At 39.0% G+C, this 15,774-nt stretch overlaps 2 protein-coding genes across 7 annotated transcripts in view; both read right to left on the reverse strand.

Annotated features, from left to right (window-relative positions):
- LOC127432558 (membrane-associated phosphatidylinositol transfer protein 2-like) overlaps positions 1-9,920 on the reverse strand; it is a 72,098-nt gene extending 62,178 nt beyond the window's left edge. For all 4 annotated transcript variants that reach the window (XM_051683791.1, XM_051683789.1, XM_051683790.1 and 1 more), the window contains exon 1: positions 9,307-9,920. The gene's annotated coding sequence lies outside the window, so the exon portion shown is untranslated. The remainder of the gene's footprint in view (positions 1-9,306) is intronic.
- Positions 9,921-12,155: 2,235 nt separating this feature from the next.
- LOC127432560 (M-phase phosphoprotein 9-like) overlaps positions 12,156-15,774 on the reverse strand; it is a 28,229-nt gene continuing 24,610 nt past the window's right edge. For all 3 annotated transcript variants that reach the window (XR_007895764.1, XM_051683797.1, XM_051683795.1), the window contains exon 24: positions 12,156-13,090. Coding sequence is in view for 2 of the 3 variants with exons in the window: in XM_051683797.1 (XP_051539757.1) it covers positions 12,989-13,090 (102 nt within the window). In the remaining variant the exon portion in view is untranslated. The remainder of the gene's footprint in view (positions 13,091-15,774) is intronic.

The raw sequence follows: 15,774 nt of genomic DNA on the forward strand, positions 1-15,774 counted from the left end.
CGCCCCATTGAGAACTAACCACATTATAGCGACCATGAGGTTACCCCATGTGACTCTACCCTACCTAGCAACCGGGCCAATTTGGTTGCTTAGGAGACCTGGCTGGAGGATCAAATTTATTTTCTACATGATTTCAGTGTGATAAAATCACATTTAGAGTTTACAATTGTTGTGTTGCCATGACAACAAAGTTGTATTATTGGATAAAACTTTATGATGATAAGGTTAGTAAGCAGTTTAATTGTACTAATATCATATTAACACATATTGTTTCCTATACTTTTGAAACAGTTTGTATTTTAACGTTTATGGACTGGCCCCATTCAATATCATTATCTGCCACATTGCAACCACATTTTCTTTTTCTTTTTTTATAAAGGAACGAGTTGAAAATACTTTGTGTGGTAATCAATATTATGCCACAAATGACATACACACTATATTAGGGAATAATAGGGAACTTACAGTCAAATAAAAGTATGTTGTACAGGGACATGGGTAGCTCAGCGAGTATTGACGCTGACTACCACCCCTGGAGTCGCGAATTCGAATCCAGGGCATGCTGAGTGATGCCAGCCAGGTCTCCTAAGCAAACAAATTGGCCCGGTTGCTAGGGAGGGTAGAGTCACATGGGGTAACCTTCTTGTGGTTGCGATTAGGGGTTCTCGCTCTCAATGGGGCGCGTGGTAAGTTGTGCGTGGATCGCAGAGATTAGCATGAGCCTCCCGTGCTGTGAGTCTCTGCGGTGTCATGCACAACGAGCCACGTGATAAGATGCATGGATTGATGGTCTCAGAAGCAGAGGCAACTGAGACTTGTCCTCCACCACCCAGACTGAGGTGAGTAACTGCGCTACCACGAGGACCTACAAAGTAGTGGGAATTGGGCATTCCAAATTGGGAGAAAAAGGGGATAAAATACATATATATATATATATATATATATATATATTTTTTTTTTTAAGTATATTGTACATTAAATTATGCAATATTCACATTGTTGCTTTATTTTATATTGCAAGCAAAATCATCGTAAAGGCAGTTACTTCAGAGCCATAATGTTTTTTCCACAGTCACTTTTCTAAGTTCAGATCAGAACAGTGTGGGCATCACCACTAATCAAATGCACAATGGGCATGGCTTCAGAGTGTCACATTCGGCCCAATACCATTAGTGTCTGGATGCACTCCAAGTGCAGAGGCTGAAATATATACAGTTGCTTCTCGCCACTAGGAGCCCGCTATGACAGAAAACTCTCCCACCCAACCCTGGAGCCATTCGTTACCAACATTAAGCATCTATTAAGACCAACTGCCCATTTCCTGACTGCATTCATTAATAATGGCACTATTGCCCGCACACGCACAGCACACACAATCTAAAATCTGAAGTACTGATGTCGCAAAAGAGGTTGAAGTAGGTAACTATTCACAAACAGAGTGGTCCTTTCAGTGTATTGCTTTTCCAAGTCTCTTACTGTAAGTGGGGCATAACAACGGTATTCAAATTTCAAAGTATCCTGATGTTTGGCTATGTCGTCACAAGTCTTGCAATAGCAGTCTGAGATGGTCCTATTCAGCTTTCAATTTGTGAAATGGCTTGAGGTCGGTGTATGCTACAATTTCAACAAACATACACAAGTCTTAGTCACCTTTGCAAGCCATCAAGATCTAGAATCGAGATGCTGTTCCAGATCCAATGGGCTGACCAATGAGCTGAACAAGGAACAGAGACACCAATGGAGAGGCCATGGTATTTGTAACTTTCCATGAGTTATTTAAAACATAACACCCAAGCATATGCCCACACAGAAACACCAACACATTTTCTGCTCCAGCACAATGTGTATATTTGGAAACATAGATGCCAGTGGTGCCCAGTGGAATGTATGCCAAGAAAACCAAGAAGGAAATAGAATCAAAACACCCAGCACGTATCAATGATGTGCTGACATCTCTGTTCCACCACTCCCCAAGACAACTCAAGACTGGAGGGGATCAGGAACAAGCTATACTATACACGATACAAACCAGTCGCACACAAACATACACACTTGATTTATTAATGGTCTCAGCAGACAGATATACAGTGTCTGGAGAGGGTCGAAAGTCTCGGTTACACTCTCGGCTCGCTTCAGGGAAAAGTGCTACTGTTACACGGGTTAATAGATTCCACTGTACGCCAATGACTGTTAACCATATCACGCACACCACACAAATGCAATACAGTGCAAGAGTGCCTGCCCACTTTTCAACTGTCTTGCTTCCAGGAGTATTTTTCCCATTCATTTTTTCTTTTGGAGTTTTCATAAAATCCTTCATAAAAGAGTTCTAAGCCATGAACCAAATCAACCAGCTCCGAGCTGAACCACATTACAAACTTTGATTTGAAGCATAAAAGTATTTGAAAATCGACAAAAAGACAAAGGTGCAAGACTGTGTGCTTAACATCTTTCATAAGGGGAAGAACTACAATCCCAGAAGCACTGTGAATGATGTAATTGAGTTAAAGACTATGGAAAAATATAAAACTATTGATTTAAAGTTGTTGATTACAAATATAGAAATAATATATTTATGCAAAATGCAAAAATACAGTATTTGCAAATACACAAGTAGTTTAAGAGTGTTGGGAGACCGACTTAATTGCATCATTCACAGTACATCAAGAGAGTGGGCAGTCACTGCAGAGCTCTTTGGCTGCGGTTTGTTCACTGCAATTCTCTGATTGGTGAATATTTTCTCTTCATGGGTATCATGGGTAGTGTAGTTCTTCACCAGAAATTCTGCTATTAAACGTGATTTTTTTGTTTTTTATTAAGTTGAAATAACGTGGGCTGATGGCTTTAACAGCAGCATATGCGAATTAGGTAAACCTTTTAAGCCAGACGTATCTTGAGCTCAAGATAAGTCTGGCTTAAAAGGTTTATGAGTTAATTAAAATCAATTTGTCTACAGAGTGGAACATGAATGGAATTTTTACTTATGGAACCCAACCGTTGTGCTCCATACGGTGCAAAAGTGACCGCAAGAGATGGGTCACAATGGACCGACCAGTTGTCCAACTAGTTGATTAGTGAGGTCTACCGGTTTATCTAGATTTTCCTTTTTTTCCGTTTAGATTGCGTACTTAAATGTGTTTATGATATGAACTATTCTTATATATAAATGTGTATTAGGAGTGTAGGAAGACCGACTCAGTTACATCATTCACAATGCTGCATTAGAGATTGGTTACTGCTGAGCTCTTTTGCCACATTTCCCATTTCCATAGTAACAGTGACTTCTCTAATTGGTAGAGCTCTCTTCAGGATCATGGGTAGTGTAGTATAATGTAGTACCAGGAATTCAGCTATTAAACAATTTTTATATGTTGAAGCACATTTCTTTGCTTAAAGAAATATTCTGGGTTCAATACAAGTTATGTTAATCGACAGCAATTGTTGCATGATGTTGATTACCACAAAAATTTATTTCAACTTGTCCCTCCTTTTCTTAAAAATAAAGTAAAAAGTAAACAAATCTCGGTTACATAAAGGAACATATAATGCAAGTTAATGGGGCCAATCTGTAAATGTTAAAATACTCACTTTTCAAAAGTACAGCCACAAGATGCAAACAATATACACGTTAAAATGATTTCAGTGTAATAACGTCACTTAGTGACCTTTTCGATGTAGTTATATCCCATTTTATAACTTCGTTGCCATGACGACGTAATCATGCAAACCCAAAAACGGACGTAAAAATGACGATTTAAACAACTTTACAGCTCAAATAATTCACAAACGTCTGTCTTTAACCCCCCCACCCCTCCCCTAAAAAAAAAAAAAAAAAACTGCCACATTTACTTCTACTGCAAGTACCTCACTGTAACCTCGATTTTTGCTTTTTTAAAGTAAAGGAGGGACAATTCAAAATTATTTTTTGTGGTAATCAACATTTTGCCACAAATGCTGTCGATTGAGCTAAACTTATATTAAACCAGGACTATGACTTTAACAGTCTCAAAGCTCATGGTAGGTCGGTCTTGGAGGCTTCATACCTTAACATTACAAGTGCATTTCTCTACTAGAAAATTTAAGATATTCTTACTTGCAGAACGATTCAGAATTAGGTGCATTTTTGAAGGAAAAGCATTCGTAAAGACACTTCAGCGCTGGCTCTCATAGTAATAAGACATTGGACGACCAACTCTCTGTTCCATGTGAACATAGCTTTATTTTGTAGCACCTTTCCAGCCCTTGGCACGCTTGGCTGCCTTGTTTGGTGGGAATGCATGTCAGTGTTTACTATGTGGCTATAAATAACAAGGTGTGTTTAACTGTGTAGTGTTGTCCTGGCATTTTGCTTTTGCTCTCCGGTGTGGCGCTGGCTCACTGCTGCTGGTGATGTGGTCATACTGGCATGCTGTCATGAGCTTGGCAGCGGCCTGCCTTGCCTCCATCCAACCATAGGTCCCTGCCAGAGCTGCAACCATTAGCAGTCATTTCTCCGACCAGGGCGGGTGGAAGGCAATCAATACTGTGACTCATTCTTTCTACGATGGCTGCTTCATAACAGGATTCATTAAGGACAAACCTAATCATTTTGGCAGGCTAATTAGATACAAGGAAGCATTTTTCTCCTTTCCTCATTGTGCTCGAAAAGAACATCGCAAAATATACTCACTGCCTAAAATGAAGGTTGCTAGGGAAAGGGAGTGTTCTGCCCATGCAGAAGCTCCAAAGTGGAATAGCAGCTAAAATAAACAATTCCATGACAAGATAATTGTGAGCCTGCGATTAAGACATGACGAACGTCCTAATTATCATGACAAGACCAAAATTATCAAGCAGGACTGTGTTCCATGTGTTTATTAATCAACAGCCCTGCCAAGCTAAATTAAAAACAGATATCACTGATATAACCAAATACTCAGGACTGAAGGGGGGACCAAAAGTAACATATCAGTCAACCACTTATCTGTATATCCCACTCAATGTTTTTCAGCCCTGCCAGATATCCAACTGTATTCTTGAAAATGCTATAATAGATAGCTAGACGGACAGATGAAAGAAAGACAGATGGATGGATGGGAGACGGACGGACAGACAGACAGACAGACAGACAGACAAACAGAAAAAAAAGACCGACAGGCAGACAGACAGAGAAGACCGAAAGAATGATGGATGGATAGAGACAGACAGACAGATAAAAAGGAAAGACAGAAATGGATGGATAGAAACGGACAGATTGATTGAGACAGACAGACAGACAGGACGGATGGATGGATGGGAGACAGTCAGATAGATAGATTCATGGCATGTCATATTCATAAAAAAAAGAAGTGTCTCTTCTCTTTATTCAAAATCTCTTAGCTCTGTTAGGCTTGATGATACTTGCTGTATTTATACTGACTGAGAGTGTTTACTGTTGACTCTAGATACGAGACCAAGCCAAGTTTGGTATTACCTAAAATGTAACATCGCTCACTTGAAAATAAATGTAATAAATGTGACACAGTCAAACACTTGATAAAATTGGAGTATTAAAAAAATAAGAGCCTGCACTCAAAATATGCAAGAAAGCTTGCATGCTGATGCTAACTGTCCCAAGTCCTGACCGCTTTATGTAAACAAGGTACAGAAGTGTTATAATTTCAAGATTCAATTTATTGTCATTCAGCATTTACACAGGTGAACAAGAGATACAAATATTTTACTAAAGAGCCAAGACAGCAACAGAAGGACAATACAAATGGGAGAAACAGCCAGGTAAACTTTAGTCTGACTTTAGACTGTACTTTAGCTGGCCAATCTGTATTAATTCACTAAACAGTGCGGCACAGACCACAAAACCTGAATTAAACCGAGAATTTTCTCATTTGAAGCACTATGGAGAATATCAAACATCTCAAAAGGCCAGACACACCCGACATTCTAAACAACACTAACAACGAAAAGACGACAAAACTTCATGTGCGCTTTACTGTAGCATCACCGACTTAGTAATTAACAGGTATGATTTGAAAGAAATGTTATAGTATTTATTATACTATATTATACACTCACCGGCCACTTTATTAGGTACACCTGTACATCTACTTATTCATGCGATTATCTAATCAGCCAATCGTGTGGCAGCAGTGTAATGTATAAAATCATTCAGATATGGGTCAGGAGCTTCAGTTCATTTTCAGATCAACCATCAGAATGAGGAAAAATAATCCATAATGTGATCGCAAGAATTCTTGCAAATTCAACCAATCGCCGCATTATTTGCGGCAGCTTGCAATTTTTTATATTTTCTGCATATTTTCCACAAAACAATGTAATCTGAGAGAATCCCATCTCTTTCCTTCATGTTTGACAGTGGCAAAATACATGTTTGAAAAGCATGAAGCAGTCGCAACATGTCCAAATGCACAGCTGCCATTGTATCATCTCCATAGTAGAAGTGTTAGCGTCTCGGTCTTGTCTCCTCCACGTTGTGCGTTCACTATCAAAATCTTTGTCTAAACTTTTGCGGGATCGCAGACCGCACACATGCCACATACATAGCATACACAGCTAGCGTTTAATCTTCACCCTGCATGCTGCGAATGAGACACAAAAACCCGCGTTTATACAAAGAATCCCAAACATTCATTTAAAATCCCCATTAGTTGTGTAGTAAAATGTGCTTACACAGTAGGCTACGAATCTGAAAATAGCAACATGCTTATATGCTGATTATAAATGTTCATAAATGTTTTTTATTAAAAAAAAAAAAAAAAAGTCACATATATGCAACCTATATTTCAAAATATTTAACAAATTGCCATTTTTATAATTTTTTTTCTTGAAACTTTTGTGGAATTTACATTTGTACATAAATGCTCAAATATATGAACTATATTATTGTATTTGTTTATATATGTATATCAGATTTCAATATTAGACGATGTAATAATTGCAACAGGCCCAATTATTTAATCCTCATTTGTGTTTTTAGTTTACAGATTTATTGCACGTCTATTTTAAACTTTTTCTGGCATTGTCTGAGGCAGAACATTTTAATACAAAAATATTTAAGGGTCTTCCAACACCCACAGGTTTCACCTAAATGTATGGTATGTTTGTGTGTAACCCTGTTTTTTGTTTTGTTTTGGTTTTTGCTTGCTAACTGCATAGAAAGTTATTGTGACACTAAAATATTTACATGTAATTGCATTTACAATATAATTAACACAATTACAGAGGTATATAATAATGATTTGTGAGTTTTCACTGCAAAACAACACAAAAAAATACCGCAAATTGCATCGCAAAATTTGAGAAAAGCTGCAGCAAATTCAGTCATTTTGGGCCGTGAAAATCAGGAAAACGTGTCGTGAAATCCTGGTGGGACTGAAATAGTGTGGACCATGTTGACTGTCATGGCTTAACGGAACATCCGAAGTGACTCTACATTCTCCAGACTGAAGTACATGGTTTAAAGTTTGCTGTTCCAACACTTGTCCCAGGTCAGCAAGATGTGTTCCTCATTGGGACGAATGTCATCAAAGCTGTTTTTCAAAACAGGAAATCTAACAGAGCGTCCTGCTCGCCTTTCTGTGTGTAAACCCTGATTCTGAGTTGTTTTTGGAACTGTTATCTTGTGTCTCTCACTGGAAGGGGTCTGAACCACTTGAAAAAATTGGAACTGTGATTGGAACAGTGCAGGCCATTACTATCGCCCCAAGACAGGAGCACATTATGAAACTACCACGTAGTGAGTCATCCCAAGAAACAGCTTGGGGGTGATAGGTGAATTAACCTCATACAAAAATGTGATATATGCAATACAAACATACATGTGCAAATATTATACATCGCTTTAACTGATATTAAATATACCCACATATGTGACATATAAAATTGAATTTTATTTTTTTTAATTTTTTTTTATTAAAAATATGTTGTGCCACACATAAGCACAACTATGTGGAATAGTTATCTAACATAAATGTATCATACATGTCTGTCTATTAAAGTATTTTACTTTGCCTCCCATGTATCAGATTTCTGTATGGGGAAAATATAAATGTTAGATATCTGCCAAATATCCTTCAAAATATACTCGATGATTCTAAATGAATATTTAATACAGCATACATTTCTACAGGTGAAAGAGTTTTTAATGCAATTTCAGACTATGATAAGTGATTAGCCTTTACAGTGATAAGCTTCATTAAATATTCATGCTACTGTAAAAATTGGCCAATTTACTAATCCCATCTATCTTCAAAACTGTAAAAGCCTGAAGATAAACCTGGAAATTACAGCATACTAAACATCCCCAATAGCACACGTCTAGACTATCTGATGTGTATGTTTACATCTGGAAGACGTATTTTTTGTTTTTTGCTCATCTGCAATTCGTCTATAAGACATATGTCAATAAGTACGTCTCTGGTGTCAATAAGACATTCAGCAGATGTCTTTGAGACATTTATGATTTATGTTTGTAAATCTGATCTTTTTAAGATGTTTAGCAGATGTTAATTAAAATGTGATGCTTTCCAGATGAAAAGATCTAAATTGGGCATCTCTGAGATTTACGCGTGTGCTATTTGGGTAGCACAACATTGTCCCATTTACCTCAGATAAATAAAGGCTTAAACAACAACCAGATACTCAAAGCAAATGAAACGCATTAATAATCACCAATAACTCGTTTAAATGGGACAATCTGTTTCCAAATCAGGGTTTAAGGCGTTTAATTTTGTATTTCAGTGACTGACTAGCAAACTCGCAGGCAGTGTTGGGTGTAATGCATTACTAAGTAATTAATTACTGTAATTAAATTACTTTTTCATTGAAAAAGTAAGGGATTACTCTTCATTTCTCAGTAATTTAACTGGTCATTTCTGATGTAATTGCGTTAAATACTGTATAGACTATAGAAAAATTCTATGTAAAACAATAGTGAATTTAAAGTCGAAATTTAACGTCTAATGTTAAAATGTATGTTTTCTAATTTAACGCTGCCCCCTTAAATTCTTTGGCCAGTTCATGAATAATTCATTTAATTTTATAGGATTTATTTGAAAGAATTAAAAGAACAGTTTCATCCTTGTATTTTTCATTTGGTCGAGGTTGATAAGGGTCTTAGTAATAAGTAATGCAATTACTTTTCAGACAGAGTAGAAGATGTAATTAGTAATTAGTTACTTTTTAGAGTTACTTACCCAACACTGCTCAAAGGTGACCGTTAATGACCGTTTTGGTGGAAAAACCCCGTTGAGAATTTAATTTCAAATTAGACAAGAGCGCGGGCATTTAACGAGCGCTCGCTCTTCTTACCTTCGGCGCGGGAATTTTAGCTCGAATCGGCTGTTATCGGCACGATGCGGCCATCAGTGTTCAGCGGCTTTAGCTCACGCACATCCCCGGCTCAGATCGAGGTGTCTGTCGGCCAGTGCAATGCTATTTCACCCAGCTGTGTTCAAGAAAGCAGCTGGCTACCATTTTAACTGAATACTGGAAATAAAACAGGAAAGGCCAGGCTGACAGTTTGATTCATGCATTCGCGTGAGGAACATCAAAAACAGTTGGCCGGTTTTAAAATAGTCCCTCCGGCTGACAGTCCAAAAACATGCACACGTCAAATGGAAAGTGACAGGACTGGTTAAACCACACTGCTGATCGACTGTCAATCAGATAGGCGCTCACTGCTTGTGCATTGTTGTTTTCAGGCTTCCTGTAGCATTAGATCCTCTGCAGCAGATATTGGTGATCCTTTAAAAACAGCGAGTACAAGAAGTGTACAGGTATGCTGATCCATGCTTCTGCGTGATGTCCCGTGGGTTTTCTGTGGATCTATTTAAAGCATATGCTCTTTCTAAAAACCTTGACCTAGCTTTTCTCTGCGTGCACGTCCTTTCCTGTGTTCTATCTTACCGAAAGTACAAGCAGCATCATTTCTGCTGTAATATTATTGGATGGTAAAATAGCCTCCCCCTTCCTCTCTAGAGGCTTAATTTTTCCCCCATCGCTGTAGCGCCCTCTGGTGGAGAGCAGCTGTAATGCAATAACTAATTATTAGCGACGTTATTAAATTAAGTGACTCTTAAAGGAATATTCCGGGTCTAATAAAAGTTAAGCTCGATCGACAGCATTAGTGGCATAATGTTGATTACCACAGAAAATAATTTCGACTCGTCCCTCCTTTTCTGTAAAAAAAAAGCACAAATCTGGGTTACAGTGAGACCACTTACAATGGAAGTGAATGGGGCAAATCCATAAAAGTTAAAGGTGCTGTAAGCGATTATTTTTATGGAAAAGTATGCAAAAAATGTTACTACTCCCTTAAAGATGTTAATGAAATAAGTGTCCTGAGATATCTCACCAGTCAGTGTGACAGCTGTAGACTTTGTGAACAGCAAACAAAAATGTGTCCGTGGACCGTGGACATTGACGATTTTCACCTGTCAGTCATTTTGCTCGTTCTCATGGTGGTTGTATAGACCTTATTCATGCTAGCGACATCTTTGATTTTGAATGGTAATGTCAATCGCTCTCTACCGTCCGGGGGGGACGTCATTGTCGGATGTGCGTGGATACAAAAATGTATAGGAGTGGATACAGGACGCCCGGGACGGAGAGGTGCGGCTTTGAGTGGGGTGACCAGGCTCCTGTCTGAAGATGGCCACCCTTGGATCATTGAGGCTATGATTTATAATGTTGGTCAGTTGAGGTCGCTATTGTGCCACTGTTGGATTTGACATCTACAGGAACAAACAATGCAGCTCTTTTGCTCAGTTTTGGTCTCAAAATTATCTTTGGAGGGTGGGGTTTTGGAATGAGGGGGCGCAGCTAACTCAACGACTTAAGTCACATGAAAGCTTCAGAACGCTAAAATCACTTACAGTGGGGGCCTGGGTAGCTCAGCGAGTAAAGACACTGACAACCATCCCTGGAGTTGCGAGCTCGAATCCCAGGGCGTGCTGAGTGACTCCAGCCAGGTCTCCTAAGCAACCAAATTGGCCCGGTTGCTAGGGAGGGTAGAGTCACATGGGGTAACCTCCTCATTGTCACCATAATGTGATTCCCGCTCTCGGTGGGGCACATGGTGAGTTGTGCGTGGATGCCGCAGAGAGTAGCGTGAAGCCTCCACACAAGCTATGTCTCTGCAGTAACCTGCTCAGCAAGCCACGTGATGAGATGCACGGATTGACCGTCTCAGACACGGAGGCAACTGAGATTCGTCCTACGCCACCCGGATTGAGGCGAGTCACTACGCCACCACGAGGGCTTAGAGCGCATTGGGAATGCAGGAGGGGGCTGGGCAGTTATGGCATCTGCCGCCCTATTCTCCCCCATCAACATTCACAGAAGGATACGCATGTAAACTTGTACTGCAAGACACGGTGCACAATAGCGAAACCCGTCCGTGTGGCACATGGTCATAGAGTAACAACATTTCACCTTTAGCTGCCAAGAAGCGTTCCCAAGATGACTGCAAAGTGGATTGACTTGCCTTGAAAGGGATGTATGTCTTGCGCACAGTGCGACACAAATTTAATCATCAAATTTCGACTAAGAGTGCAGCTGTTTTGCTAGATATGCAGACAATCCGTGTCTTTGTGTTCAATGTGCTAAAAGAGTACCACAAAGAATTAATAGCGTGCATGTGTCAAACACGTCTGCATGGGCTCGCGGTCGAAAGAGTATACTTTTCAACCATGCATGAGACAGAACAGCACGTGGAAAAATGCAGTAGACCCAAGTATTAAGTCTCCTGAAGCCACATAAAAGCTATGTGCGAAGACCAAATGAATTTTTGGTAGCAGCCATGGTTACTATGAACTGTTGTGGTGCGATTCTTTTAAATTTCTTCTTTCATGTTCCACAAGAAAAATTACATCATACATATTTGGAACGGCATGAGTGTAAGCTAATAATGACAGAATTTTCATTGCTGGCTGAACTATTACTTTTGTACGTTCAAATTTGGCATGTTCACAATAGACGCAAGAGCTTCTTTGCTTACATCTAGATGTGGATTTTCATTTTGGGGTGAAATATTCCTGTAACATCATAACAGTTCTGATTAATGTACACTCAGACTCATATAATGAATGAACTGAGCAAGCAGCCAGGAATCTCTAACAGTCTAAATGTCATCAAATAATAATGACTAGAACAATAAATTGTTTGCCAAACACATTCCTCAGTATGCAGTTTTAATTGTGGAACATTTAAGTGCAACGGTAAAAAGATTTCATGAGCAACAGGGGAAAAAATGAACTTTCAACAGCTAAAAATGGAAAAGCAGAGAGGAGCATATTAGAAATTTCATGCATCAAAGTAAGCAGTACATCCTGTGCTTGTTGCATTTCAAAATGTCAGAGGTCTTTGAACTTAACGTGTAAACAGTATGCGGGTTTGAGTTTGTTTTCTTTGTGCGAGATGATTTCAACAAGGCAATTCAACTCAACTCATCCTATTGCCAGATGCATATTATCATTCTCTGCAAATTAATGAACATGCCACAAATGATGAAACCGAAGTGTAAAAGACAAACTCCTTTGAGTGTCATTTACTGTAAATCAAGAATGTAAGACAATGTGGAATGAATATGAATTAAAACATATACTGCAAATGAACTGCCCTGCAGCACTACGTTTCTGCCATTCATTTAGATCAGCAGCAATAAAAGAAAATACAAATACTGTATATACATCATTAACCTGAATGAGTTGAGCATACATTTTCCATATTTCTGTGACATAAAAAAAGTCAAATGCATTTACAAATCTAGAAATTATTAAAATATACTTTGTAGCATGTTCAGCATGTAATAAAATAGATCATACAGATACAAAAGTAGAAATATTTACTGAATGTACACAATGGAATCTGTACAGTGGCGCTTTTCAATATTCCATTATAATATTTGTAATAATAATTCATATGATCCAGGATTAAGAAAGCCACTGAATGTAATCGTAATTCATAACAGACAGTCCACAGTGGCTGTTGACTAGATGTTGGCTGAAGACCGAAGGATGTTGAATCGTTTCAAAGTCATGCGGATGAATCCCAGGTCACGGTTCACCTTTTCTAGGCGATTCTCCAATGAAACCTGGGAGGCAAAGAAAAGAAAATAGGCAAAAAATCATTTGGATTTATGGAATTGAATTCACTGCATTATATATACAGGTGCATCTCAATAAATTAGAATGTCGTGGAAAAGTTCATTTATTTCAGTAATTCAACTCAAATTGTGAAACTCGTGTATTAAATAAATTCAATGCACACAGACTGAAGTAGTTTAAGTCTTTGGTTCTTTTAATTGTGATGATTTTGGCTCACATTTAACAAAAACCCACCAATTCACTATCTCAAAAAATTAGAATACATCATAAGACCAATAAAAAAAAACATTTTTAGTGAATTGTTGGCCTTCTGGAAAGTATGTTCATTTACTGTATATGTACTCAATACTTGGTAGGGGCTCCTTTTGCTTTAATTACTGCCTCAATTCGGCGTGGCATGGAGGTGATCAGTTTGTGGCACTGCTGAGGTGGTATGGAAGCCCAGGTTTCTTTGAAAGTGGCCTTCAGCTCATCTGCATTTTTTGGTCTCTTGTTTCTCATTTTCCTCTTGACAATACCCCATAGATTCTCTATGGGGTTCAGGTCTGATGCGTTTGCTGGCCAGTCAAGCACACCAACACCATGGTCATTTAACCGACTTTTGGTGCTTTTGGCAGTGTGGGCAGGTGCCAAATCCTGCAGGAAAATGAAATCAGCATCTTTAAAAAGCTGGTCAGCAGAAAGAGGCATGAAGTGCTCCAAAATTTCTTGGTAAACGGGTGCAGTGACTTTGGTTTTCAAAAAACACAATGGACCAACACCAGCAGATGACATTGCACCCCAAATCATCACAGACTGTGGAAACTTAACACTGGACTTCAAGCAACTTGGGCTATGAGCTTCTCCACCCTTCCTCCAGACTCTAGGACCTTGGTTTCCAAATGAAATACAAAACTTGCTCTCATCTGAAAAGAGGACTTTGGACCACTGGGCAACAGTCCAGTTCTTCTTCTCCTTAGCCCAGGTAAGACGCCTCTGACGTTGTCTGTGGTTCAGGAGTGGCTTAACAAGAGGAATACGACAACTGTAGCCAAATTCCTTGACACGTCTGTGTGTGGTGGCTCTTGATGCCTTGACCCCAGCCTCAGTCCATTCCTTGTGAAGTTCACCCAAATTCTTGAATCGATTTTGCTTGACAATCCTCATAAGGCTGCGGTTCTCTCGGTTGGTTGTGCATCTTTTTCTTCCACACTTTTTCCTTCCACTCAACTTTCTGTTAACATGCTTGGATACAGCACTCTGTGAACAGCCAGCTTCTTTGGCAATGAATGTTTGTGGCTTACCCTCCTTGTGAAGGGTGTCAATGATTGTCTTCTGGACAACTGTCAGATCAGCAGTCTTCCCCATGATTGTGTAGCCTAGTGAACCAAACTGAGAGACCATTTTGAAGGTTCAGGAAACCTTTGCAGGTGTTTTGAGTTGATTAGCTGATTGGCATGTCACCATATTCTAATTTTTTGAGATAGTGAATTGGTGGGTTTTTGTTAAATGTGAGCCAAAATCATCACAATTAAAAGAACCAAAGACTTAAACTACTTCAGTCTGTGTGCATTGAATTTATTTAATACACGAGTTTCACAATTTGAGTTGAATTACTGAAATAAATGAACTTTTCCACGACATTCTAATTTATTGAGATGCACCTGTATATATATATATATATATATATATATATATATATATATATATATATATATAAAAGAGGCATAACTAAATGATAATGTAATATATAAAACAGTTTAAAGGTTGAATTTCCTGCAAAAATGACTACTGTATATTGTGAGTGGAGACTGAGGGGCCGTTTACACAACAACGTTTTCAACTAAAAACGGAAAACTGTTTGTGTTTTGGCCGTTCGTTTACACGACAATGGCGTTTTGGGGCCTGAAAACGTGAACTTTTGAAAACGGGTTTCAAAGTGCAAGTTTTTGAGAACGATGCCGTTATCGTCTCCGTGTAAACATACAAAAACACGAATTTGTGAAAACGATGACGTCATGCGCACACGTATTACGTGTTCAGTCTATAGGCATGCGCGCGAGTACTTCAAAACAACGCACGAGACATTCAAATCTACAATGGTGGACTACAGGACTGTGTTTGTGCTGCTCAAGATTTTGAGTTTATTGACACTTCTCCAGCAAAGTGTAGATTTACTGCATCACTACTACGACCAGCGATCGCCATCTTCATTGTTTGTATTCACCGCTCTGTGGAAGAATGCTTATGTACGCAGGCGCGTAGTGTTTCTTTACAAAGTGACATCGCCAACTACTGGCCTGGCATGCATAATACAGCGCTTTTAGTCGTTTTCGCGGATCCGTGTGAACGTTGTCAAAACGATCCCCGTTGTCGTTTGTACGTGAAACTTTTTTAAAATGCAAAGGAAAAACGTTTCCATTTTTAGTACATCGTTGTCGTCAACGTTTTCAACTAAAAACTGAAAACTTTTTATGCGTTTTGGCTGTTCGTTTACACGACAACGGCGTTTTGGGGCCTGAAAGCGCAAACTTTTGAAAACGGGTTTCAAAGTGCACGTTTTTGAAAATGATGCCGTTATCGTCTCCGTGTAAACATACAAAAATGCGAATTTGTGAAACGATGACGTCATGCGCACGCATATTACGCGTTCAGTCTATAGGCATGCACGCGAGTACTTCAAAACAATGCG

This window comes from Myxocyprinus asiaticus, chromosome 42 (assembly GCF_019703515.2).
Source record: "Myxocyprinus asiaticus isolate MX2 ecotype Aquarium Trade chromosome 42, UBuf_Myxa_2, whole genome shotgun sequence".
NCBI classification, from domain to species: domain Eukaryota; kingdom Metazoa; phylum Chordata; class Actinopteri; order Cypriniformes; family Catostomidae; genus Myxocyprinus; species Myxocyprinus asiaticus.